The 26,189-nt window shown below is 37.3% G+C and overlaps 1 protein-coding gene across 12 annotated transcripts in view; it reads right to left on the bottom strand.

Moving 5' to 3' along the window:
* Positions 1-26,189, bottom strand: part of MLLT10 (MLLT10 histone lysine methyltransferase DOT1L cofactor) — a 132,597-nt gene that overhangs the window by 28,508 nt on the left and 77,900 nt on the right. For all 12 annotated transcript variants that reach the window (XM_030488110.1, XM_030488096.1, XM_030488144.1 and 9 more), the window contains one exon: positions 9,286-9,464. In XM_030488110.1, coding sequence (XP_030343970.1) covers positions 9,286-9,464 — 179 coding nt within the window. The remainder of the gene's footprint in view (positions 1-9,285; positions 9,465-26,189) is intronic.

A 26,189-nucleotide genomic window follows, 5' to 3' on the forward strand; every position in this document is an offset into this window, starting at 1 on the left:
AGAAAATACAACTAAACTGACCACAAATTCAACTACAAATCATACTGCTTATCTGCAGGAAAGATCACTTAATTCTAGATTACATCGAGTGATTTAGTATCAGCAAAAGGCAAAGACTGGTATGACCTCATCACATGATTACCAGAGGAAGCATATTTTGGAGAAATTTAGCAATATACTAACATATTGTCATAAGTGCTGTCTATGCTTTACATAAATGACTGGTCTAAAGCATAAGAAGTTTCTCCACAAGTCACCCACCCATTACTAGCTTTGCAGATAAGCAATAGAAATCTATACAATCTGCACTCTGGACTTCATAAGAGCTATTCTGACATTCAACATCTCAACTATTTCCATAGTAAGAAACAGACTTCAGGAAGTGACCTGAAAAAATGTTAAAAAAGCATAAGGGTCTTCCTAAGTTACGGAAATATCTCTGATTACATGTCTAATGTAATTTACCATAATTAGGATAAGTTACTTTACATCGCAAGAAAGGATTCTTGCTCACACAAGTTGTTGGTATCATTTCCAAGTCTCTAGTTTTAAGTCTTAAAATGTCCCAATCTAAAGGCAATGTAAATTCTAAATTCTTAACTTCAGATATGATGTGTACCGTGGGGAGCGAAGCATGAAGCTCACTTAAGCAGCCAACCATCTACTAGTGCAGGTTACTTGAAGTCTGAGAGTGTCACATAGGAATGTCCTAGAACTGAGGACAATTTGTCTTTTTTTTGTGTATTCATTGTACACCCCAAAGAGAAGTAAATTAAACACCAACAGCTAACAGACCTCACATTTTCTAGAGTACCCACAGAGAGAATGGTACAGAAAATTCCCTTAAACGGACTTACGCTCTTGCCAGCCCCAAAAACTTATGTTTCAGGTTAAGAAACATCCTTCCTTACGTTTACTTTGAGCAGAATAGCTAATTAAAAGAAAAAAAAGGCAGAAAACAGGGTATGTTTCTCTGAGCAAGACAGGAGTATCTTCCTTACCCACGCTGATTTTGAGAATATGAGATCCATACTTTAAGGTTACAACTGCAAACTCAGCAGCAGTATCAATCAAGTATCAATCAAGTACTGTCCTATGAAAATATCCAAATCTCCCTAATAAAGACTTGCAAAAAAACCTCTCAACTTGAATTTTCAACAAAGATCACTCATTGGAGGTGTACTCTTAAATTTCTTCATAATTACACCGCTGTTTTGCAAGGTATAAATAAGATTGCTCCCAAAAATGTTCCTAACTTCTCTGCTGATAGGGACAAGAACCAAGCATAGAATTCCTTTTTCCTGTATTTTCACTTATTTTCCCATGGATGCTAGAATAGAAAAAAAAAGAAGAGAAAGTTTCCCTTCATAGCATGCAAAATGATAAGCAAACTTAAACTATGACAAGGAAAAAACCCCACTAAAACAGAAAGCCAAAAGTAGTGTAAACTAGTGATATGCAGAAAGAACAGGGGACTAGAAAGATACAAATTTAGGGACTAGACTGATTAAGAACATGAGAAAATCACCACCACAGGATAGAAGCATCTAAAACACCAGGTGCCCTACATTCAGAATCAAAAGATCTCAAGATTCCTGAGCTTTCACATTCCTATACTGTTAACAAATAACTCCAAAACTATTGGAAAAATAAGCCTTATCTCCCTCTAAAAGCTGGATCAAAGAAGGATAGCCACCACTGTATGAATGCTGAAGAAAACCTTGCCGTTTTTCTACTGCTCCTAAGGGGCGTAAAGCCAAACAAACTTCAGAAGGGATAATGGAAGTGATAAAAGTAAACTTACTTCACTTAGAATGGCAACTGAGTAGCAGCACCTACATTCCCAATTATCACTTCTCCACCATGGAGGCAGTAGTTCATTACACTATCATGCCATCACAAATAAATCCTGGACTAAAAAGAGTAACAAACAGCAACTATTCAGTTTTCCTATCTCTGTGCAAGCCATAAGGACTGCTGTTACAGACACTTCTTGTCCTTTTCCTTCTCTTTGTTAGCTGCTTCTGAGGCAAAGGAAGCACAGCAAATGAAGTAAGAGATGGGAACTTAGGAAGGAAAGAAAACAGAAGCTGCAGAGGAAGAAAAACAGCTTAAAGAAGAAAGAGGAATCTACTGGCAAAAACCATTTTTCTCCCTGTCCTACGAAAGACAAAATAATCTTTTGGATTGTATCTGTAAAACAGGTTAGTGACAAGTATGTGCAATATTGCTTGAAACTGCCTCACAGATGTGCTTACTGGAGTCACTAAGAGCACAGACACCATCACATGGGAGAAGAAAAAAAAAATTATCTACAAAGTCACAATTTGAGCATATTAAATTTCCAGAATAAGAATCATAGAATCATAGAATCATAGAATCGTAAGGGTTGGAAAGGACCTTAAGATCATCTAGTTCCAACCCCCCTGCCATGGGCAGGGACACCTTGCCCTAAACCATGTGGCTCAAGGCTCTGTCCAACCTGGCCTTGAACACTGCCAGGGATGAAGCATCCACAACCTCCCTGGGCAACCCATTCCAGTGCTTCACCACCCTCACTGTAAAGAACTTCTTCCTTCTATCTAATCTAAACTTCCTCTGTTTAAGTTTGAACCCATTACCCCTTGTCCTACCACTACAGTCCCTAAGGAAGAGTCCCTCCCCAGCATCCTTGTAGACCCCCTTCAGATACTGGAAGGCTGCTATGAGGTCACCACGCAGCCTTCTCTTCTCCAGGCTGAACAGCCCCAACTTCCTCAGCCTGTCTTCATATGGGAGGTGCTCCAGCCCTCTTATCATCCTCGTGGCCCTCCTCTGGACTCGCTCCAACAGCTCCATGTCCTTTTTATGTTGAGGACACCAGAACTGTACGCAGTACTCCAAGTGGGGTCTCACAAGAGCAGAGTAGAGGGGCAGGATCACCTCCTTCGACCTGCTGGTCACGCTTCTTTTGATGCAGCCCAGGATACGGTTGGCTTTCTGGGCTGCAAGTGCACACTGCCGGCTCATGTTAAGCTTTTCGTCAACCAACACCCCCAAGTCCTTTTCTGCAGGGCTGCTTTGAATCTCTTCTCTGCCCAGCCTGTAGCAGTGCCTGGGGTTGCCCCGACCCAGGTGTAGGACCTTGCACTTGGCTTGGTTAAACTTCATAAGGTTGGCATCGGCCCACCTCACAAGCGTGTCAAGGTCCCTCTGGATGGCATCCCTTCCCTTCAGTGTATCAACCGAACCACACAGCTTGGTGTCATCGGCAAACTTGCTGAGGGCGCACTCAATCCCACTGTCCATGTCACCGACAAAGATGTTGAACAGGACCGGTCCCAACACCGATCCCTGAGGGACACCACTCGTTACAGGTTTCCAACTGGACATCGAGCCATTTACCACAACTCTTTGCGTGCGGCCATCGAGCCAGTTTTTTATCCACCGAGTGGTCCATCTATCAAATTGATGTCTCTCCAATTTAGAGACAAGGATGTCATGTGGGACAGTGTCGAAAGCTTTGCACAAGTCCAGGTAGATGACATCGACTGCTCTGCCGCTGTCCATCAGTTCCGTGGCTCCATCATAGAAGGCCACCAAATTGGTCAGGCAGGATTTCCCCTTAGTGAAGCCATGTTGGCTGTCACCAACCACCTCGTTGTTTTTCATGTGCCTTAGCATGTTTTCCAGGAGAAACTGTTCCAAGATTTTGCCAGGCACAGAGGTGAGACTGACTGGTCTGTAGTTCCCCGGGTCTTCCACCTTCCCCTTCTTGAAAATGGGGGTTATATTACCCTTCTTCCAGTCATTGGGAACTTCCCCTGACTGCCAGGATTTTTCGAATATATATATATATATATATAAATCCTGAAAAATTTTGAATAATCTGAGATTACGATATTGTAAAGATTGTGTATTACTGAATCACACAATATCAGCACCAAAGAGTCAGTGAGCTACAAACGTTTAAAATAAAAGGCTGTATGTCTTTAAAAAACCACCAAAACACTACATGCCATTTCTACTCTCCCTAAAAATACTACTGAAATAAGATTACCTGATACTTAAATGCATTTTTTTCTTAAAAGGAATATAGTCGTAGAGATGCTCTAATAATCACTGACTGGAAGAAAACCCAGTCAAAAACTCTGATTCCCATTTCTGCAGTCTGATCCTGTGTTCGGAACAGAGACCCCAGAAACAAACAGCCACAGTGCTCTAGTAGGGCAATTTCACTCATTTAAGTCATCAAGAAGAATAGACAGCTCAAGCAATTTCAATCTCAATCTCAAGTAGCAAACATTTCATTATAAAACGTTAAATCTACAAAGTCAAAATTAAAAAAAAAATAAAATTAATCTAACAAGCATTTCCTGATCAGCAGAAAACAAATCCAAAACAACACAACAGGCTGACAAACATTTCTGCTGTAATTATGAAACACAACGAAATCTTGGAGAGAAAAACTGAGCATAGGACCTCAGAGTGGTACAACTTGTGACTTGGCTTAACAAAAATCCAAATGCAAAACAGTGACTTTTCTCCACAACAGAGCACACATTGATATTCATGCAAAAGTTGAAGACAGGCTTCTGAGAGAAAAGACAGTAGCATGGGATATAGTAATTTGCTGTAACATGCAAAACCGGTGGTACCAACAAACATCAAGGAGCAAATGTTTGTGTTGGTTGTACCTTCTTTCCTGTATCCCTTTTTTTCCTGTACTCTTGCAATTGTTAAATGTATTGTTATGCTAATAAAGCCTCACTGAATTAAGCAGTGTGACCTGAGTCTATGCACAAGACATACAAAAAAGAAGAAGAGGATGCAAAAAAAAAAATCTGCATTTCCAGCAAGTCACATTTTTAGTAAACAACTGATTCCCACCTGGTGAGGAACACCAGCATTTAAATTCAGTTATGTCACAGCATGGAACACAAGCTAATAATCTCTTCTGGATTTATTAGATTGGAATAAAAATTATGAGTGGCATGAGAGAGAAGAAAATGAGACACAAAAGAAAAGGTGATTGCAGCAAGGCCCATACTGTGCTTTTGTCTTAAAAACAAACAAATAAAAAACACAGTATGGGAACTATCATACTAGACAATAGAATGAAATAACCAAAATTCAGAATTTTAAGTTGTTGCAGTTTGTTTAAGCTTTAAAATCAGCATTGTTTAGTTGCTGAAGGAAAAAGCAGCACTTGGGGGTTTTATATGGGCATAGCAGTTATTAAAAAATAACAAAAGGCACAGTAGTATTACCTAATTTTCTCACTTTAGGACACTTGCCAACAATTGCTTCCAAGTTTTTTTAATACTAAGAACAAAATTTGCTATATTAGATGTCTACCACAATCTCCTAAGCAAAACAGTCAAGCCAATTTTGAGACTAATTCTATGGAAGTATTTTTGTTTTCCAAGATTTTCTCTTTAGAATTTCTTAACACCCTTGCTTTAAAAAGAAGGGATGCAAAAAATCCATCCAAAAAAGACAAATTCATGATGTTCCCAAAATTGTAATTCTATCTCCCAAAAGAGATCTAAGAAAACTTAACAGCTGAAATCTCAGAGGAGTGCACCTTAGCAGCACATCTTTGAGGTTATTCCAATTTCTAGTACTATTCCAACTGCATGTCTGCCATCCTGAGCAACCAGCTGAGCAACCAAGGTTTGGTCACACTTGCTCTCTTAACTAATAGTTTAAATAAAATCTGCTTTTTTAAATCTTACTTTTTATCTGCTACGGAGGCACAAGTTTACCTTAACTTATAACCATTGTATGTACACCAAGAATCTTGGTTGATTTAATTACAACACTACACAAAAAATATACTAGCACAACGTTATTTGAAGACTTTCATGGTCAAGAGGTGGGTAAACACTGAGAATATATCCACAAGAGCCCAGCACTCTGATGAAACTTTGCAGAACCAAATAGGGTAAACCCTAACACCTGAAGTGTAATCACTCATTTATGATAACTGCATGGAAAAAAATAGCAGAATAGGCTCTCTTGACCGAGTCTCTTCAAACATTACTAAGGACCTCATGAACTGAAAAAGATCCCAGAGGCCAGGAAAACAAAGGCACATTACAGGTGGTTGTAATGAATTAGTGTGAATCACAGACACTTCCAGCAGGAAGACCTGCTTGGTATTTTCAAACCTTGAAAGGCGAGAAAAAGCACCAATGGTGCTGGTGCAATGACAGAAGTAGCACCAATCCTAAACCACAACCAGGACATGAAAGTACTTAATATTTTAAAATTCATAATAGATATCCATCTTCTTTCTCCTCCATGCTAGAAAGTACTATGCAACTCATTTTCCCCATTGAATGAGGGCCTTAAAAGCCAACTGACGGTTCACCTCTTGCAACTACAGCTTCTTTGTAGGAACTTTCTCTCGAAACTCGTAAACCACCAAGGTTAAAAAAAAAAAAAAGAAAAAAAAGAAACCAAACCAAACCAAAAAACCAAGCCACCACAAAATAAAAAAAACCCAACCAACCAAAAAAAAAAAAAAACCCAACAAAAAACCCCCCAAAAAACAAAAAACAAAAAAAATAACAACCACAAAACAAACACCAAACCAGAAAGGTGACAGTAACCTGTTGGATGTTACTGGATGCCAAACAAAAAGGAAAAGTGCCAGTCTAACTGCAAATGGTGAAGATAGGGAATACAGAAGTGAAGAAAGATTGGGACAGTACATATAGGTGCCTTGGTTGTAGAGCATAACTTAAGAGACATGTCATGCTACACAGCTTATCTGAGGCATGATATTTGGTCGAATATCAGCGCCTGTATAACAGTTTAGATGTTGGAAGGGCCGTGTTCAAATTTATGTGTTGACACCACTGATATAAAAAAATTCAAAGACTATGCCTTTACCAATTTCCTACTGGCAGGCACTAGTTACCCTAGTGTAGTCCTAGAATCACTGAAGCAGCATAAGACTACATTAATTGTCTGTGCAAACACAGACAGCCCTTTTGAGGCCGTCAGCCAAAAATTCTCACCATTGGAACCTTCCTTTATAGTTCAGAACCAAAAGACTCTTTAAATGGTTGTACCTCTGAGTGAGATCCTGACAAGTAAATCTGCGACCACTTGAAAACAGGTACTCAGGTAAGATACACAACTCCAGAGATGGGTGATGGGGGAAGACATCAGGGGTAAAAAGAAAAAAAACCAAAAAAGAAAAACACCACAAACATGACACATCTCCCAGAAAACAGAACCAAAGGAAGAACAGGAATTTTAAGTACTTAACCTATGGAGGGCTCTCTAATTCATCTACACACTAAGAGGAAGTGCATCTCCTAGGGTATACATCAGCTTTTTGTAACAATATGAAGAAAAAAATCCTGTGATATTTCTGTTCCTGCCTGCTAAATATGGGCTCTGTCCCATTGCTTACTGAATCTGTTTATCCTCTGACAGAGTTTAACAAACAGAAGTGACGGTGCACAATTCTTGCTTACTCAATTTTTCCATGTCAATTGTGATTTTAAACACCTTTGTCTTGTCTCTTCTCAGTGTCTCTTTTTCAGGCCATGAGTCTTACTCTATTTACACATTCCTTATAAAGATGCTGTTCCTTGCCACTGTTCACTACCATGGCTCTTCTGGTACCTCTTCTGATGTCTACTCTATCTGTTTTGAATAGAAACTGCCTTTTCCTTTCAACAGTAATTTCATTTGCCCTCTTACCACCTTGTCAACACAGACTGGTGAGGTCTTTCAGCAGTTTGTGACAGCTCATCTTCAGAATAGCTCATTCCATAACCTAGCATAACCAGCAAACATAGTTTCTCCTCCTCCTCCTTTTCCTAGATCATTTATTAGTACATTGAGCCATACAAAAGGCCACAAGGCTGATCTTTCCAAGACTCTCATGGTAAACCTCTCCACTGTGAAAACTGAGCATCTACCTGTTTGGGTTTTTTTAAATCTTTTAATCTATTACTAAACTATGACACTACCTCTCTCCTTATCTCCACACAAAAAAAAAAAACCCTCTCCTTACAAAAGCTACATTGTCTTTTCACTAAAGCATCACACTTTCAATTAATTTCTTTAAAATATTTTATATCAATTTGTGCAACACAGATGTCACCCAATTTTGGGTGGAACTGGCCAACAGATTCTAAAGTTACAAGACTGAAGTCACACAGACTGGCATAAAGCAAGCCTTATTTCTCTAGGAAACCAGTCCAAACGAATTATGTAAAAATATGAACTGCCACCTATAACCACAAAGTGTTATTTGATATTGAAATGTATTCTATGTTGGCCTGCACATAGTATTTCTGCTATATATACACATACTATACACACATGCATGCACCATACACACACACAAGTATGTACATATTAAGCCTGGTGTTAATTCTTCAGGTTTATGTCCTATCTTCAATCACTGTACACTCTATAAACTAGAAGTTGATTGCTTATGTGCACAGACAAAAAAAGATATATTTGATACATTAATCGTAAAACAGATTCCCATCAGAAAACAACGAATACAAGAAACACAAAGAAACACCCATCATGTCCAGGACAGTATGCCTTCGTACTTGCACTCTAATCATGGTGGCTTTCTACAGCTATAACTTCATACTCTTTTCTTGCCTTGATAAATGCAATCTTACCCAACTTAAATTCATACAAAATACTACCATAAATATATATTTTCTGGTTCATTACTTCAACTACGTCACCCTTCCACACTCCCCCAATGCCTCCCTTATCCCTCCACCATCAAACAGGAACTACATGTCTTAATTTGTATGACCTTTCAAATACGAAACTATAGCACATATGTCAACTTTCATTTGCTATCAAGATGTCAGCCTTGGCCACCTCTTTGCCAGGGCTAGCCTTCATTGTTCATTCGTCAAATTTTCCAAATAAACCTCTCTGTTCTTTAACTAATACCAGCATTTTGGCATGAAACGTGCAAAACTTTGTGTTTTCCTCTCTTAAATCCTTTCTTACAACATTGTTCTGACAACAGACATTGGTTAGAGCACTGATGAATTGTAACTGGCATTTATGCTAGTCATAACACAGTCATTATTACTACACACTTCCACAGAGCATTTTTTTAAATCTGTGTGCTCTACAAAGATGAGACTGTGTAATCATATGGGGAACTTCTAGCCACTATAACATTTTCATAACAAACACAATGTTCACCAACCTATTTTCCAAACAAATTATTGTTTCTTTTAACATCAAAAACAAGTAGGTCAATAACATGGTTTGCTATCTTAAACTCTTGTGATAGTTTACCTGAGTTGCAGCAACAACAGTAGTTACAGAAGGCGCAGTTGAAGGTGATAGAGCTCCCACTTGCTGCAAGTGGCCTGAAGCCTGCTGAGGTAAATGAGAACTGGAAACGGGAGTGCTAGATCCTGAGCCAGATACTGCATTTGGAAATGATACTGCTACATCATTGCTGCTAAAAATACCTGAAAAAAATTACAAAAACAATTACATGCATCTCTCTCTCTTCCCCTCCCTCTATTTTCTAGTAACCATGTAAATATGCAGTAGAAAATCAATCAAGACAAACAAGATCACTTAATACATAATGCAGAAAGCTCTGTATTGAAATTCTAACCATGCTGATTGATAAGAATGCTCTCATCATTTGACATTCTACAGTTCAGGGAACACAGACTGATTCAGTTCTAAGTTTTTGTAAAACATGTGTGATAAATCAAATATTTATGTGCATTACAAACTGCTCAAATATTAACAGTAGCAGGAATTTTGGCTAAAATGCCTGCCTTCAACTGAGTCTGCTGTCGGAGTTTGTTCTTTCAATGAATTACTGTAAAATTAAGTAGATAAATATATAACTGAACATACACAATACAAATGGAAAAATACTTTTTAGCTTTAAAGTAAAATGTTTCTAAACAACATATATTTATTCAAAACTGTAATTTTGGCAATTAAGTATTGCTTGTGTATTTTCAGAAAAATATTGACAGCAAGTCTGAGGACAAAGTACTCGGATTTGCTGGTAGAACTGGTGGCATTTCGTTTATTCGCAAACTAAAACTCCATCCGTGATCTACAAATGCTTGACTAACATTTCTGCTAGAACAGCCAACAAGTAAATGACTAAACATGTTAACACTAGTCAGATTTGTACATTAGCAATTTAAATAGGAAGAGTTCATACCCCTCTGTGAAGCCATTACTTCTGTTGATCTACATGCAGGGTAAAGTTCATTATATAGGTTGGGGAAAAATCCCTACTGACCAGAAGCCCAGGACAAGAAGTAGTACCTGTCTATGAAACCGTTAGGCTCCACGTGCATTAGATAAGTGAGCTGTCAGCTGGCCAAGGAATATCAAGCATGGTAGCACTGAACTGCAGTTAGAGGAAGAGTGCCACAGGGAGTAAACAGAAGTAGAATGAACATGGTTAGATCAAAAAAAGCAACAGAACTGAAATGCCAGTTAGAAGGCAAAGGGTGGAGCTAGTTTGTCACTCATACAAATAATGATTTGAAGAAGGCAGTGACAATAAGAAGATATGCAATGTTAAAACACCACTCGCCACCCAGCAATCCCTCTGAGCACAGGCAGTGAAGGGAGACTATCATCATCCAAACCCACACATAATATGCAAACACTGATGCATCTTAAATTCCCTGCCTCTATTAACTGTCAAGAAAAATGGAAGAGAAAACCAGCCAGACCCAGTAGAGAAAGAAGATATGGAAAAACAGCTGAAGACACATTCCAACAACACTTTTTTTCCGGCCCAACTGATGTTAGTGACTGCTTGTCATCTTCTCCCCAAGTCTCTTCATCACAAAACAACTCCATACCTACTCTGCCTTCCTACTGACCCTCATATTTTTTTCCATTTAGCACACCTTCCTTGGTCATCTTTCCCTCCCTTTCCTTTTTTTTTTTTGGTCACCATCCCAACAATCTACAGTTATAGCATTACTATCAGTTAAGATCTTTTAAGTGTTCACTTTGTTATAACCTTTCTCCAGTTACATCTGCCTCATCTACCTATAAATTCTATGGATCCTGTTCTAGATTTGTCTTTATACACTAGCAAAATGAACATGATTAACAAACAGCTTTGCTACTGAGTCTACTCTTAAAAGTGATACAACCACAAAAACTGAAATATAACCCAGGTCCTCTAGCAATTTTTTTTTTTTTTCCAATCTGCTTTCAATCAGAGATTGCAAATTAATTAAAAGGATGAGATTTTTAACCCTCTGTATTTTAAATGCATTAAAACAATTAAATATACAAAAATGCTTGGAAAATATTAGATTCTCAGGCAATTATCTGGAACTGTGAATTTTAAAAGTAATTAAATATCACAACAATTATGATTAAATCCTAAGAGCTCATCAGCACAAATGCTATCACTCTCATAAAATGTCAATGATAACAGAGGAGAAAACAAATCTTTTTGTGAGAGTCAAGTAGTAAAGACAAAAGATATTTTGCCAGAAAAGTAAAACAACTGCAAATTTTTAAAGCTATTGCAGATTTTTTTCCTTAATTTTTCAAAATCTTACATATTTAATAACTGCAGAGCTTCTGCTGTTTCTGTGTTAATTATAAGGTTTATTCTTCCTCTTAGAAATAAAATTCTGAAATACAACAGATGATAGTTGTAAAATCAAGGGCATAAAACTATTTCAAAAGAAAGACAAGCAGTAACCTAGCTTGCCAATGGAATGAGGTAAGCTATTATTTGCTGTTAATAGTAGTAGTTCCAGAAATACTTGCTCTTTGTTGCTGTTGCAAAATACAGGACAAATATGACCTATCTGCACACTTTGTTTGGGCTAAGTATGTCTATTAAGCAATACCTTACTTAATACATGAAGTATATGCACCTTCTGGAACTAGTCATGCAACCAAGATAATACTCCATACAAGCATTCAAAGTAAGAACTGTATGCTGAACATACAAAAAAATGCTGGATTTTACACCATTAAAAAAAAATAAATAAAAAGAAAACAAAACCCAAACCTGTATAAAACCTATGTGCATATCACATTAGAAAGCCAAGAAAGTACATATTTAAAATGTCTCAAACATATCAAATTGTCCTTTTGGGGTTGGGGAGAGATAAATCACTTTCTGGATCAGGAAGCATAATAATGAAAGCCTGAACAAATCACTATAAACCACATTAATGTTTAAAACAAACAAACTGCCTTGAAGTCCTTCCCATATTACTGAAAAGCCAAATAGCTATAGCTGGTGATGAACAGCACCGTGTAATTTGCCAGAGGCATAAACAGCATGGTTAAATACAATCCGCAGCATTTTAAACAGAACACAGTTCTCCAACCACAGGAGGAAATGGACATGTAGCACTGTTCAAGTAAAGTCTGACTGTGCTTAACACCACTAACACAGCTACAGAACATGGTTTCAGGTTTTGACAGATAAAATGCACGTACAGTCTGCATTGCATCTCTGGACAACAAATAACAACAAATAACTGTGCCTGCTTAGCACAGGAGGGTAGTACTACAGAGTAGGGAACACATCAGATTATGCAGATTGGAAAAAACTGTATTCTTTTTGCTGACAATCAATGACAAAACAGAAAATAGAGGAAATAAAAAAAACTTCAAGAATAGTGAAATCCAAAATAGCCTCAAGTCAGAACTAGCTGTGCAACCATATACACCAAGTAGCATACAGAACAATTTTACTGATCTCAAAACTAAGTAGTTCCATGAGCAGAAGAATTAAATTCTGGCCTTCAACAGTGCTGCATCTCACAGATGACATCAATACACTAAGCTTTCCCACCATGATTTCTGTATCTAGCTACGAAATCCTCAGTTCTTTTTATTCTCTAGTACTGCAGCCCCCTTTGTTACTCAGCTCCCTTACATTCCCATTCTATGCTGTTGGTTGCCTAGGTCAGCAAAAGACAAATCTAAGCAGAGGTTACTCTTGTAGCCATACGCTATCCAGCCCTACAACAGAAACTTATGTATTTTAGACTCCTTCACCAAGTTTGTTTGAAATTGGACAACAGGCTCAAAGCTTACTGCGGGCCAAAATCAAGAGACATAACATGTAGACTGCTTTCTTAGAAAACTATGAAAATGCTCTCCCTACCATAAAGCTGTATTTTCTTTTTTAAGTCAGTAACCTGAAAGTTGTGCAACTATTGTGACAAAGAGGAACTTATTTGAGATATCCACCAAAGGTTGGATATCTCAAATATGCTGATCCTAGCATTTTGCCAAAACTTAAAGAATAAGCAGAATATGGTGAAATAGGATGTTTTTTAAACGTAAGCTTGCAACTCCAAAAAAGTTGCAGAGAACTGCAGAACCTTCCTACCTGGAGGAGGATACGAGGGACGGGGGAGGGGGAACAGAAACAACAACTGCAAAGGGACTTGTAGTAGAATTCACAGAAAAAAAGTGAAATTTTGAGTTATAAGAACAAGAACTTCTTTACAAAACCTGAACCTATATACACATTTTCAGCACCTTTACTTCCTGTGGTGATCTCAGAAAGTCTCCCCTAAAACCATGCCAACTTCCTGTACAGAGCAAAATGAAAAAGTGCCTTTGAATGAAACAGTCCATTAATTAGTAACTAAACATGTAAAAAAAAAAAAAAAAACCAAAACAAACAAACAAACAAACAAAGCTAAGTTACACAAGAAAGAACATGTTCTATTCCAGTAGAATGTTAATAGTGGAAGAAATATCCCACAACTTGTTATTTTGTAATATGGATGTAAGATAAAGTGAATCTAATGCTAAACACAAGCAAATAAAACCAGGTTATTGCGACACAGTTGCCTAAAAAGAGAAGAAGGTTGGGTCTGAAACTGCCAAGCTAGCAATAATATTTCATTTCAATTCATCTGAGACATCAAAACTATAACTTGGATGATAGGGCCAAGCTGTTTCCTTTATGAAGAAATCTGAAACCCAAGAATCAAATAATCAAGCTGTTTTCCTGTTGCTGATGAGCAAAGTGGTACAGTTCGCTCTCAGATAGGTTTCTACAAGATTCTGACTTGGGGAAAAATTCACAGTTCTAAAGTGCACAGAAATTATTGTTACTGATCTGCAGCCTGATCACAAGCCAGCATTTTTGTCCCTTTTCTGGGGGTCCTTTTTTGATGGAGGCACAGCAGCCTCTGCCATGGATCAACAGTCAATGCTCTCCTTTCATGAGGGCATTCTGTGTCCTCTCCACAATGAGGTAGAAGGAAAAAAAGCTCCCAGATTCCAAGTACCCCAAGGATACAAACCACTGGGGGTGGAGGGGAGGAGGGAAGATAGAAAATACAGGTACACACATTTTCAAAATGCAGCTATTCTAGTTTCATACCTATTGACAGAAGGCAGACTGCCGTAATTATTCCCTTTGAAAATATTCTATAGATCAGATTGATAGTCAAAGACCAAAATACATGACAAAGAACCTTCATACAACTGAGGAACACAATTCAGCATGGCAATGTCACACATATGATGAATCAGCGGTCTCAGAACAAGGTCCTATCATCTTCAAAAAAAGCAAAGACCTGAAAGTCTGTTATCAAACTCCATTAAAATTCACTCCAAATTCTTGACAGCTTAGCTAGCGAAAGATGTTTAGTCAATCTCTTCTGCCTACTCCCATTCCCATACAGCTACCTACAGTCTTTTAGAAATGTATTCAATAATGGGGTGGGGGTGAAGGACCAGAACTGATCCATGTAGCTACAAAATGGTCTACTCTTCAGCTAGTCCCACCTGCTATAATAAACAACGTTATTTTATACTTGATCTCACATTTACCGATGACCACAGATGTCAGCGGAGTTAAAGAAGTCACTCTTCAATAAATTCTGACAGTGAGGAATAATACACATACAGGGTAACTAATATGAAACAACACGAGTAGCTTAAACCAAGATCAGTCAGTATACAGGCCTCAATTATACTTCTATTTCGACAGGCAGGCTTTTAAATACAAGATTTCAAAACTGCCTAAATCTCTGCCAGAAATGTTACAGCGGATTCCTGATGCAGAGTGTGCCTGCTCCTAACTTGAATTAATCGACGCTGTTACAGATCTTACACCACAGCTCTCCACGGCAGAAGGGCTCAAACATGTACTTTTCATAGCCGAGCCAAGGTGAATTTGTTCTCCAAGAGGAGAGATCTGAACATGACACAAAGAGACAGACAAATAGCACATTGGACTAGGAACACAGGGAGAACTGTACCATTTTTCTAAGCCAGTTATCCATCTCTAACAGAGACCAACAGCAGCTGCACAAGGAAAAAGCACAAGAAAAGGGCAAACGTGAATATTTTCCTCAAATATTCTCCCAGCCTCTAGAAATCTGTAACGTATGAATTTTGAGCTTGAGGAATGGATCCTGCCCCAATGAATTTCTTCCAATCTTTTTCTTACCATGTCCCACAGGAAAGTTAAAACTGTGTGGGTTTTTCGGGAGGGTTGGGGAGAGGGAATGCAGGGGAGTGGAAGACAGGGATGACACAGGGACAAATCTCCTTTTTATTTGTTTCCTCCAGATGTTATTTCCCACAATAAAACTTTGAGATGCTTTATAACTGCCTGTTTAAGGTTCACATATATAATTAATTCAGCTTTATTAAATAAGACACATTCATTAAGAATTTTACACTAATTCTAGTCTGGTTGAAGAAGTTCTGAAGTACTCTTCTAGAATAAGAGCAATAAGATAAAGGAGCTCCGTGATCATATCCGAGCCACATATGCTCAGAACTACAGGAAAGACTTGCAGTTCAATGTGTCATGGCACAGAAAGACCTTTGCAAGAAGAAGTAGTTAGACAGATAGAAATGATTGATAGATAAATATCTTAACTTTTATTTAGATGTTCGCTTTTGTCATGGTGAGCCAAGACAAACAAGTCTAAGTTACTTTAATATGACATAATAAAACCAAAGCAGTTTTAGGCTCACTAAATGAGTATTCCTGAGTAGGAGCATGACACTTATGATCTACATTTCTTAATCATTTCCAAGGAGAACTTAATGTGTTTGCATAAGATCTCTGAAAACCTACCATGGCTTCAAACCATTCTGACAGCAAACTATCTCAGTGCTGAAATGGCAAGCCACTGGAGGCATACACATCAGATGTTAACACAGTCTTTCACAGGAGTTGCTACTTCCAAAGTTCTCTTTTGGATTCCAGTGATCTGAAGTTGGTGTCTTTGAAGGCATACTGCAAGATGCTTGATTGACCCAGAGTTCTCAAAAAGTGGGCCATTAGAGAGGCTAATGAAAAACAACAGCAATTCTTTTATGATTAGTAATTTCTGGGGGTAGGGAATAGCTGTTGTCCAAACTCCTGAAAGACTACACATAGTTATCACTAGCAACAACTAAAGCTTTAAAGTGGTATTCTAGAAACTCAGGGACAGGTAGTTACACTGAAGGTTGCAGTAACTGCAGTGTGTTATGAACAATAACACTCCATTATTCAGTATTCTGAAAAGAAAAATGTGCATAAAGGAACTATTTCAGGATGACTTTGTAATTTGCCCTTCTTTTGTTCTTCCTTTTTTTAAATTTATATGGTTTAGTCAAGCACTGCTTTCCCTACGCTTCAATACAGGCAAATGCCTTTTTAACACCATCATAAAATATCTGCCCAAGTTGGGCTAAATTAAAAAAATTTAACTCATACATGCTCAGTACAGATTCTGTCTAGTTTAGATTATCTTGTTAAAAAACTCATACCATGTATACTAAACTTTGCCTGCATTGATGCGGAGGCCAAGGCTACAGAACTGAGAAGTTTCTTTGGAAATGTGCTGTCTTCTAAAGGCGATCACAGTGCTAGTGGGACTGGCATGACGGATGTCTGTTCTGTGCTACGACCCTCCTCACTGCAACTCACACATTAGCCTAAGATGGAACAAGCGAAAACAGAAACCTGAAAACAGGAACAGGAGTAACAAATAAAACAGAAGACAGAATGAGCAAGAACAGAAGTAGCCACAGAAAGGCTACAGCAAATGATTACAATTTACAGCTAGCTCTAACATAAAATAACGAGATATGTATGTCTGTACCCCCTCCTCCTGTTCTCCAGTGGTACACCCATAAAAACGATGCAGAAGAGATGAGACTTCAAGGTCAAGTCAAAAAAAGTTTGACTGTGAGGTGCAGAGTAAGACTGAGAAGGGCAAAGCACAAAGTTATCACACAGCAAACAGCAGTGAAAACTTCACACCTCTCAACTGCAGTTTTTCTGTTTTGTTTGGCGAGTTGTTTTTTTAACAAGTTTCTTAAAAAAGCATGAAAAATAGAAGAAGTTGACCATAAAACTAAAAAACAGAGCACCAAGCACTAAGTCTCTTACTGGCAAAACTGCAGTCTGCCACTTCTGCCTTGATTTGTCTTGACTCCTTTCTGTTAAGACAGTTATCGAAATGGAAAGATACAGTTTGCATGACTCTGTTTTCTAGTCCTTTTTTTAACTGACCCTTTCACTGTGTTCAAGACTTCGGATATCATCTTTCCTCCTTTTACATCTTCTCAGCACCAAATTTAACTGACAGGCTTCGACCATTACCTTCATACTAGCATAACTATCAAATGAACCTCTCTGCTCTGAACTTGTATTTGTCTCTGCTCAAACCAAAACTCCCTTTTTTTTTCTTTTAGGTATTTTCCTGCTTATGTGCGGTCAACAAACTCAGTACAATGAGAAAAGCTTCTGATACACTGTCTCCATCATAACTCTTACAGACGATGATTCTTACAGTCCTCAGCATTATGAGACTTAAAATCTGAATATGCTGTTGGAGTAAATGATCTTCCTGTATTTAAATATTTATCTCAATTTGAATACTTTATTTTCAGCCTATGCACATGGCAAGATCTTTGCTTGCTGTTCATATTATCCAAATTTCTTCCTACCGTCATTGATTTCACCCATGTATATGCTTCTGCCAAAACAGAAGAGTATGCAAAAAACAAACAAATAACAAAAAAAAAAAACCACCCTGCAAGACTGGGAGGAAAAAAGTAACCAACTTTAAAAATCTTATTTAGATAAACATGGGAAGGTAGATAAAACACCACCACCCCTCCAAAAAACAGCTAGATTAGATGATAAATCCTGTCCAAACACTCAAACACTATTCTAAAACAAACATGTAGCTAGCATTATGCTGCCCCACAATAAGGAGTCATACAAAGCATTAGTATTGCTTGACAAGAAAGCATATAACATTAAGTAGCCACTTTCCTCTAAGCCTTTCCAACTTCTATGCTGGAGTTAGGAATACACAATCAGTTTTTTAAAAAAGTGCAACGGGGAAAGAAGTCATCACAAATGGCATTCCATCAATTTCTGTTCTCCACTGTTGTGAACCTATACCTCTTCAACATTAAACAGCAAAAAGGCTCTGCTTATAAAACAGCAGAAACTCACCAAGTCCAAATTCAGCATACTTTGTCAGATACCCTTCAGATGTTTTTTTTTTGTTCAGAAAAATGGTGAGCTTGCTTTCCTTCATCTCAAAGCTGGTTCAGAGCACTGTATACCTGGGAGAGTGAGAGGGAAACCCTATATCAAAAGGAAAAAAGCTAAACCTATTTTACTAAAGCAAAGCAAATCTAGAGAAATTTCAATATTTCTCACCACACGTAGACTATGAATATAGATTTAATGTAATATTAATTCTTTTAATTATTAAGAGACCCACCACTATAGACAGCTGCCTAAGTGATGCAATTCATGGCTCCAACAGCGTGAAAAGCAAGTCCTATTAAACCTTAGTGATTCCTAGTTTAAAATGCAAAGAAATTCATCACGCAAAGTTTAAACATTTAAATTCTTTTGCATATGCTGAACACCAAGTCAATACAATTTGCAATGCATACAGCACTGCTCTTCCAACATACATGTACAGCAACAAGAAAATCATTCTGTTTGGCTGACACCAATGGATAAAAAAAAAATCCAATTTTTATTAACAGATCACCTGACACCAATTAAATATCACATTGAGAAATAAACTTGATCATCTTCAAAACTAGCCTCATGAGAGCGTTTTATCTGTAAATATTCCCTCCTAAATCTTTCAGTAGCTTGTGAATATAGCTATGATTGTTTCCTACAAATGAACAAAAGCCTTGAAAAAGTAAACCAATTTCTAATTTAATAAGATATATTTCATTTCCACTGGCTATGAGTGCATACAGAACTAGGGCTACAAAGCCAATACTGACTACTAAAGGTAAACAGCAATTAGATACATTAAAGATTCAATATTGCTCCCTCTGAAACTGATAGTACTGTTATCAGTGACACAAATGGGCAGCATCAGGCTGTCAGAACAAAGAATGGACCAAACAAGGCTACCTTCACATGCATCACTTGTAGTAATTTAAGTAGTCAGGAAGGCAAGTGGGAGAATGCCTGAGTAGACACCACTATAACACACCTATGAATGGAGCACAGAAGAAGAACTAGAAGCACTATTCACAAAATTAAAGAAAAGAATCTCAGAACTGGAATAAAACTGTTATCATTTTACTGTGCACATACAAAAAGATCATAAAAAGAGAACTGAGGAACTATTGACCTATCAGGCTCCTGCAGACAATCTACAAAGTTTTCACTCAAGTACTGAACAATTGACTCACTGCAGACCTGCATTTCACCCAATCCATAGAATATGCAGACCTTCAATCAGGCTTTTCCACAAAAGGCTACCCTTTGTGATAAATGAACCTCTGAAAAAGATTCTAATATAACTTACCATTATGTATGGTATTCATCAACTTCGAGAAAGCTTTTGAGTTAGGAGAAAAAGGGCTTCATGTTAAGATCATGTTTAACAGACGCACAAAAGAATATATGTATAGACAGGGATTTCAGTGAACAATAATATACCTGAATACATCTTTCTTGTATTACAGCTCTGATCATTTACAGTAGCTGAAACTGTAAAATGGATTTATTTCTACCCACTACAATTTTTATTTCTTTTATCAGTGTTTGTTAGCTTTTAAATATTGAGTATAAGAACATTCCAGTATAGGCCAATTACTTGCATTCTAAAGCTACTATTACAAATAAAAAAGTCAAATACTTTCCAGCAACAATCAGTCTTCCCAACAAAAGACTAATTTTAATTTCATTGTCCAGAACAAATTTAGAAACTTAACCTGAAGCTGCCTTGCTAATTTTAATCACATGGCATCATTTTTGCTTCACTGACAGATTGAGACTAACTTAAGCAACAAAGAAGTTTAACAGAAAACAGTTGTGCCTCCTGGACTTTAGGGAGCTCAGCCGAAGAACTCAATGCGGAGGGAGAAAGAACGTCCCAACTAGCAGTTGGGAGATGCTAAAGAGACTAGCAAAAGAGATGCTCACATGAACTTCCTTTTCTTCAAGGGTTGGGGCTTTTAGAGAATATTGCTCTCTGACCACCAAGTGCCACAATACACTCACATCCTTTGCTGGGTAGCTGGAACTCTCTGTAACTCAGCCTCCACATCAACACAACACTTTTATACCCAGTTGCAGAATGATGGCAGTCACGCCTACCTCTTCATTCATACTTAGGATAATGACATCTTGAGTACAAAGTTACTTTAGTTTCACACTACTGATGAATAAAGCTCTCAGCTTAGATGTCTGGTTTGGCAAGATGATCAAATGAATGAATTTGCAGGCAAGAGTGTGGCAAACACACCTGTCATCCTTCCACGGGTGAATTTTCCACCTGCATCATCCTGTAAGGTCTGACTGTAATAAATGTTCGTGTTCCAAGTGGGTGACTTGTCTTTTATGCTTTATTTTTCTCTTCTTCATTGTCCCCACAACTGGCAGATATTCAAGACTGCTGTCATAAGCCAATTAACAACAAAGACAATTCAAACTTTTATCATTGATACTAGAATATATTACAAAACTAATTCTGAAGTCATTAAAAAAAATCCCTGCCTTTTACCTACTGCCTAAACTTGAATATCTAGTCAAAGATACTTCCATGGAAAAAAATAACTTTTCAAGTTTAGAGTATTCTAATTAAAACATTACAGACCAAGTCTGCACTGTAAAAAAAAACATATAGTAATGTTTTCTAAATTTTGTGGTAGAGGGAAAAAACCTCATGATATACAAAATCATGGATGCTTATTGGCTAAAGTAAATTAATCTGATAAAAACAAAACTGATAATTTTAATCAACCTTCTCAGAAGTTTTTCAGACAACTAATAACAATGTACAAAAAATACACTTAAAATCAGAACTATTACTCTACTAGGCAAAACCACAAAAACGCACAGACCATATACCACTGCGACAAATTCTGACTCAGATGCAGAGGATATGATGCAACTGCTGTCTCCCGACCTTAAGAGCAGAATCATTTCACCCACAACTACTCTCCCCAGCCTTTATTTTAATTATATCATTTCATTCCAGTTATGCTCAATTTCTGTGCAGAAGAAAATAGGAGCCATTTAGATCCACTAGTGCTTTTGATATGAAGGAGAGTCCCTTTCAAATTTAAGGGACTCTTGGGTAGGTTTGGGGGGGTCTTGGGGTTGGGGTGCTTTTACTTTTTGGTAAACAAGCTCAGCCCCAGACTGTCTGAAGGTACACCTTTTACTTTTGTTTCTTTAAAATTGTACCACACAGGAGCTACCATCAACCCAAACCATCACATGCATGGTATTCCCAGGCATCTCTCAGAGCTTTCAGAAAGTTTTAAAGCAGAATACACTACATATGCTCCAGTAAAAAATTTACAAGATACATACTTCATAGACAAATGAGTAAGAGATGCAGTTCAAGAGCTGACAAAACAACTCAGTAGACCTAGTCAACGGCTCAAGAACATACATAAAAACTAAGTCGGAGAAACAAACTGTGGTAGAATCAATGGAACAAATGTGTGAGAAAAGGATTCACACCTTTGATCCTTACTTTGAAAGTCTCTCTTTTTTTGTAATGCTTAGGATTCCCAGTAGGAAGTAAAAGGACTGTCATGCAATGATCAAAAAATACAGAGTGTTACTAATTATCGAAAGGGAACAGAGACCAAAACAAAAAGCATAATTATGCCACTTTAAAAAATTCATGTTGCACCTGTATTTCAACTACTACCTGCACTTCTCAAAAGGGATACAGTAGCACTAAAAGAGATCTGGAAAGGGTAAGAAGGGTATAGCACAAATGACTAAAAGGTACTAAGATATCTAGGTCTAAACAAAGGTTAACAGGATAAATGACAGACATTTATCAATTATGAATACTATAAAGATGCTGAGTATTTTCAATTACTATTCTTTTTTTTTTCCTCCAGAAAAGCGTCAGAACACGATCAGCAACAGCTGTGAACAAAGTACATCCTTTTATAATGCATAAAGACATGAAACTCACTTCTTGCATTCCAGATATTGACAACATAAACGGTTTCAAAAATGAGTAGACAAATTCATGGAAGAGACAGATTCCCAGAAGAGATCAATAGCTACAGATACCAAACCTTGAGACAGGATGCAAGGAATCCTAGTAAGAAAAAGGCCCATTTAACCTAACTCCTTTGAAACTAACTGTTCTAATAGAGACCTCATCCTGTTACACGATGAAGCGCCAACACTAGATCAGTCCTCGTTGTGATGGAGCTAATTCTAGACTCCCCCAAAGCCTCACCACAAAACAGAACTGTTCCCCTACCACTATTCCTTTCCACACCCCATAAATTAGAAGAAAGCAGATGAAAAAAGGTGTTTTATTCTGGAAGGAAAGAAGAGCTACTGTCTGGGTTCCTGGTACAATTGCCTCTATCGTACCAGGTTTGGTACAAACTGGTACAACTGCCTCTTTCCCAACTTCTTCCTGCACTTGAAGTACCCTCACAGCCACCTAGTTTTCTCACCCAATGTAAAGCCAAGCTATTGAATTCCAATGTGCTAAGGTGTCAGGAAAGGTTAGGGAATGGTGGATGGTACTCAAATACACCAAAAAGCTACATGCTGTAGTAGCTGGACTTCACATTCATAGTTTTCCTTTATTTTCCATCTCTGCTGCCTTACACACTTTCCTCTCAGTCTTGGCTGAATCCTTCCTTTCTTTATCTAATCCTGCTATTGTAAGCTGCTATTGCTCACTTTAAAACCTTACAATTATTCTTCCTTCAAATCGATGCTGCTGAGGAAGACATAGCTGCTTCCAACTCATTCATTTCTATTACTTTCAAAATATCTCAGAACTGACTGTGCAATACCTACATCCATACCACCATCTTTCTACTGTTCATTATCTGTTTTTAAGGGACTTGGTTATGCATACAAGAACTAAAGTTAAATTCTAAGCTTACCACTACTCCCATGGCAGAAAAAGGCCTAGCGACTTTAGCCCTTGAAAGGATGTTATTTGCTGTAATCAACCACTAAATTCTTCAGATTAGAACAATTATCCATTACAGTTATCACAGTTGAACAAAAAAAAAAAAACAACCAAACTCACCACCCCCACCCAAAAAAACCCAAACAAAAAAAAAAACCAAGCAAAAAAACAAAAACAAAAACACCCAAACAAAAGCTATATATATTGACAGCTTATGAGTTGCCTTTTCAATTGTTTGGGAGAATGGAGGAATGGGGGTACTTTTTGTTGTGGGGTTGTTTGGGTTTTTTTAAATGTACTTGGAACATCTAGTCATTCTTATAAGGAAATCTTGTAAATGTTCAAAACAAATAAACAATGGGAAATAGATATAAATCCAAGTCAAGTACAAAGGATCTGATAGGATTACTCATGCACAAGCCCCAGACACTTGTTCATATTCTCTTCTCAACTCAGTTTCTAGAGTTATGCTGGTCCAAAGACCAGACATGCTCACTCTTTTGGACAAAAAAATCAATTTTTTCAGCTTAGTTAGTCTAGTGAGAACCCTCTTCAGAAACTTTTTACCACTACATGGAATTCCCCCTCATGAAAACATGTGCAGCAAGCTAGATCACTGTCAAAATTAACAGTTTTCTTCGTGTTATCCTTATGGCCTTTTCACAGACACCTTGCATATCTACCAGACCTGACACCAAAAAAAAAGAATTATATTTAAAAACTGAATGAGAAGTATTTAAAGAATAACATGAAGCAATGGGTTTGCATCTAAACTACGTGTTAAATCCCAGTTAAAATGGACAACAAATTCATATTAAATTCAGGATCAGACAAGAAGTAACCTTTCTAACAACACAGTTTGTTTCACTATTTCTTGCATTACCACCACAAAACTCCTAATAAGAAATATTTTGCTAAGTATTTTGACATCACACTTTGTGTGTACAGCATACCTGAATATCAAGCTCCTTTTTCAGTTATACCTAATACTCCTGAAAGAAAGGTTTATTTGAGTAATCTTCTGGAAATACAATGGTGTGACCCTATGCTGTACAAAGTGACAGACACTGCACTACACCACCGCACAGTCTATCTAGAGCTTCAGAAAACTACTGTTCTTAGTCCTATTACATCCATGCAACCTGATTAAAAAAGTAAAATAAATTACTTGCGTAAGAAGGAAGCACAAGGAAATGTGGAGTGATAATCAGACACTGATTATATTTGTTTAAAAAGAGCACAGTATACACATGGTATAGTTGCTATACTTCGGCATAAGAATCTGTCCACTGTAAGTCTTAATGGATTTGCCCTCAAGCAATATCTTTCAGTTAAAAGCTCAATTATTTTAAGGTAGTGAGTCATCCTTATACCACTACATTATGTATTTCTATTTACACATTTTGCTTTATTTTTAGAACTTCACAGGGGAATCTCAAAAATTATGATAAACAACAACCACTCCAGACGGTTTGTGCATTTGCTCCGAGCCTTTGCTTATATAGAAGTTAGTGACCCCAATTGTAATCTTGAAACAACTCTCAGTCAGTTTAACTCCTGTTACTGCAGCTCTTCACATCAAATAAATGGAAGATTTAAATGCAAAGTACATTTCCTTCTGATTTTAAAAACTTGACTATAGTGTTATCACCTCTGACTGGCAACAACAACAGAAAAAGAATTTTACCATATGAATTGGACAGTCTTCAGAGAGACAAAATCCTGCGAATATTATCAATACATACACATCACTTATTTTTCAGCTGTATTTGATGTCCCGGAAGACTTGAAAGTCTGTAATATAAGTACAATTTTCAAGGAGGGGTAAAAATCCCTACTGCTCCTTTTATAGTCAAGCATCTTCTTTGCCCTCTCCACACGCACACTTTTTTATGTTCCCTGTGTCACCTTTAACAGATTTTATGGAGTTAAAAGACTGATTGCTATCTCACATTTGACTTACAAAGAATGCCCTACTCTAGTAAATTGACTCCAGATGCTGAAAAATCTTCACACTCAAGAAGATGTATATTTTAATTTAAAAGTGTAATATATACACAAAACGATAACAAATGAAAGGGGGTTGGGTTGTAAGTCTAATTTTTAAAGGAGATCTTGGGAAGTAAACAGTTGCAAGTAAGCAAACAACACCTGTATCTCACTTCATTTTCCATGCAGCGATAGAATTTCATTTAAGGAATATTTGCTTATCCTCAGAAAAGGGATACACCTCTAAAATTCTGCAACAAAGACATCTGAGAGGATATAAATTTTCATTGTTTCAGAGTGTCTCCTTGTTCGCCTTCTCTATATTAAATTCTAATTCTTAGTTTTATAAAAAGAGTTAAAGAACTAACGTAATCCAAGCACAAAACTGGAAGTTTCAGTGCATTTTCTCTTTCTGCCCTTTTTTTTTTTTTTATATAATAATGATAATGCTGCATAATTTTACTTCATGTATCTGCAAAGATAATCAATCCCTGGAAAAGCAGACCATTTATTTTGTTCATTATGAAGGCAACAATAATAGCAAAGCTGTCACCTAGTTCTCATCCATACAGTGTAGTTTACCCAGACTACCCAGGCCCAAAATAAATGAGTTTTTATTAGGAATTCAAACCTAACACCAAAACTATACAAGGCATTTTGTGGGCTTATAGGTCAAATATAATCTAAAAGGAAACAGTTTACAAAAAGCTCATAGACTTCTTGGAAAACCTTCCCTCACCAAACAGGAGAGATTTATGGCTAAATTTGAAAAGTAGTAAGTACATTAACTTAGGTAGACTG

The sequence above is a fragment of the Strigops habroptila genome, chromosome 1 (genome assembly GCF_004027225.2).
Source record: "Strigops habroptila isolate Jane chromosome 1, bStrHab1.2.pri, whole genome shotgun sequence".
NCBI lineage: Eukaryota > Metazoa > Chordata > Aves > Psittaciformes > Psittacidae > Strigops > Strigops habroptila.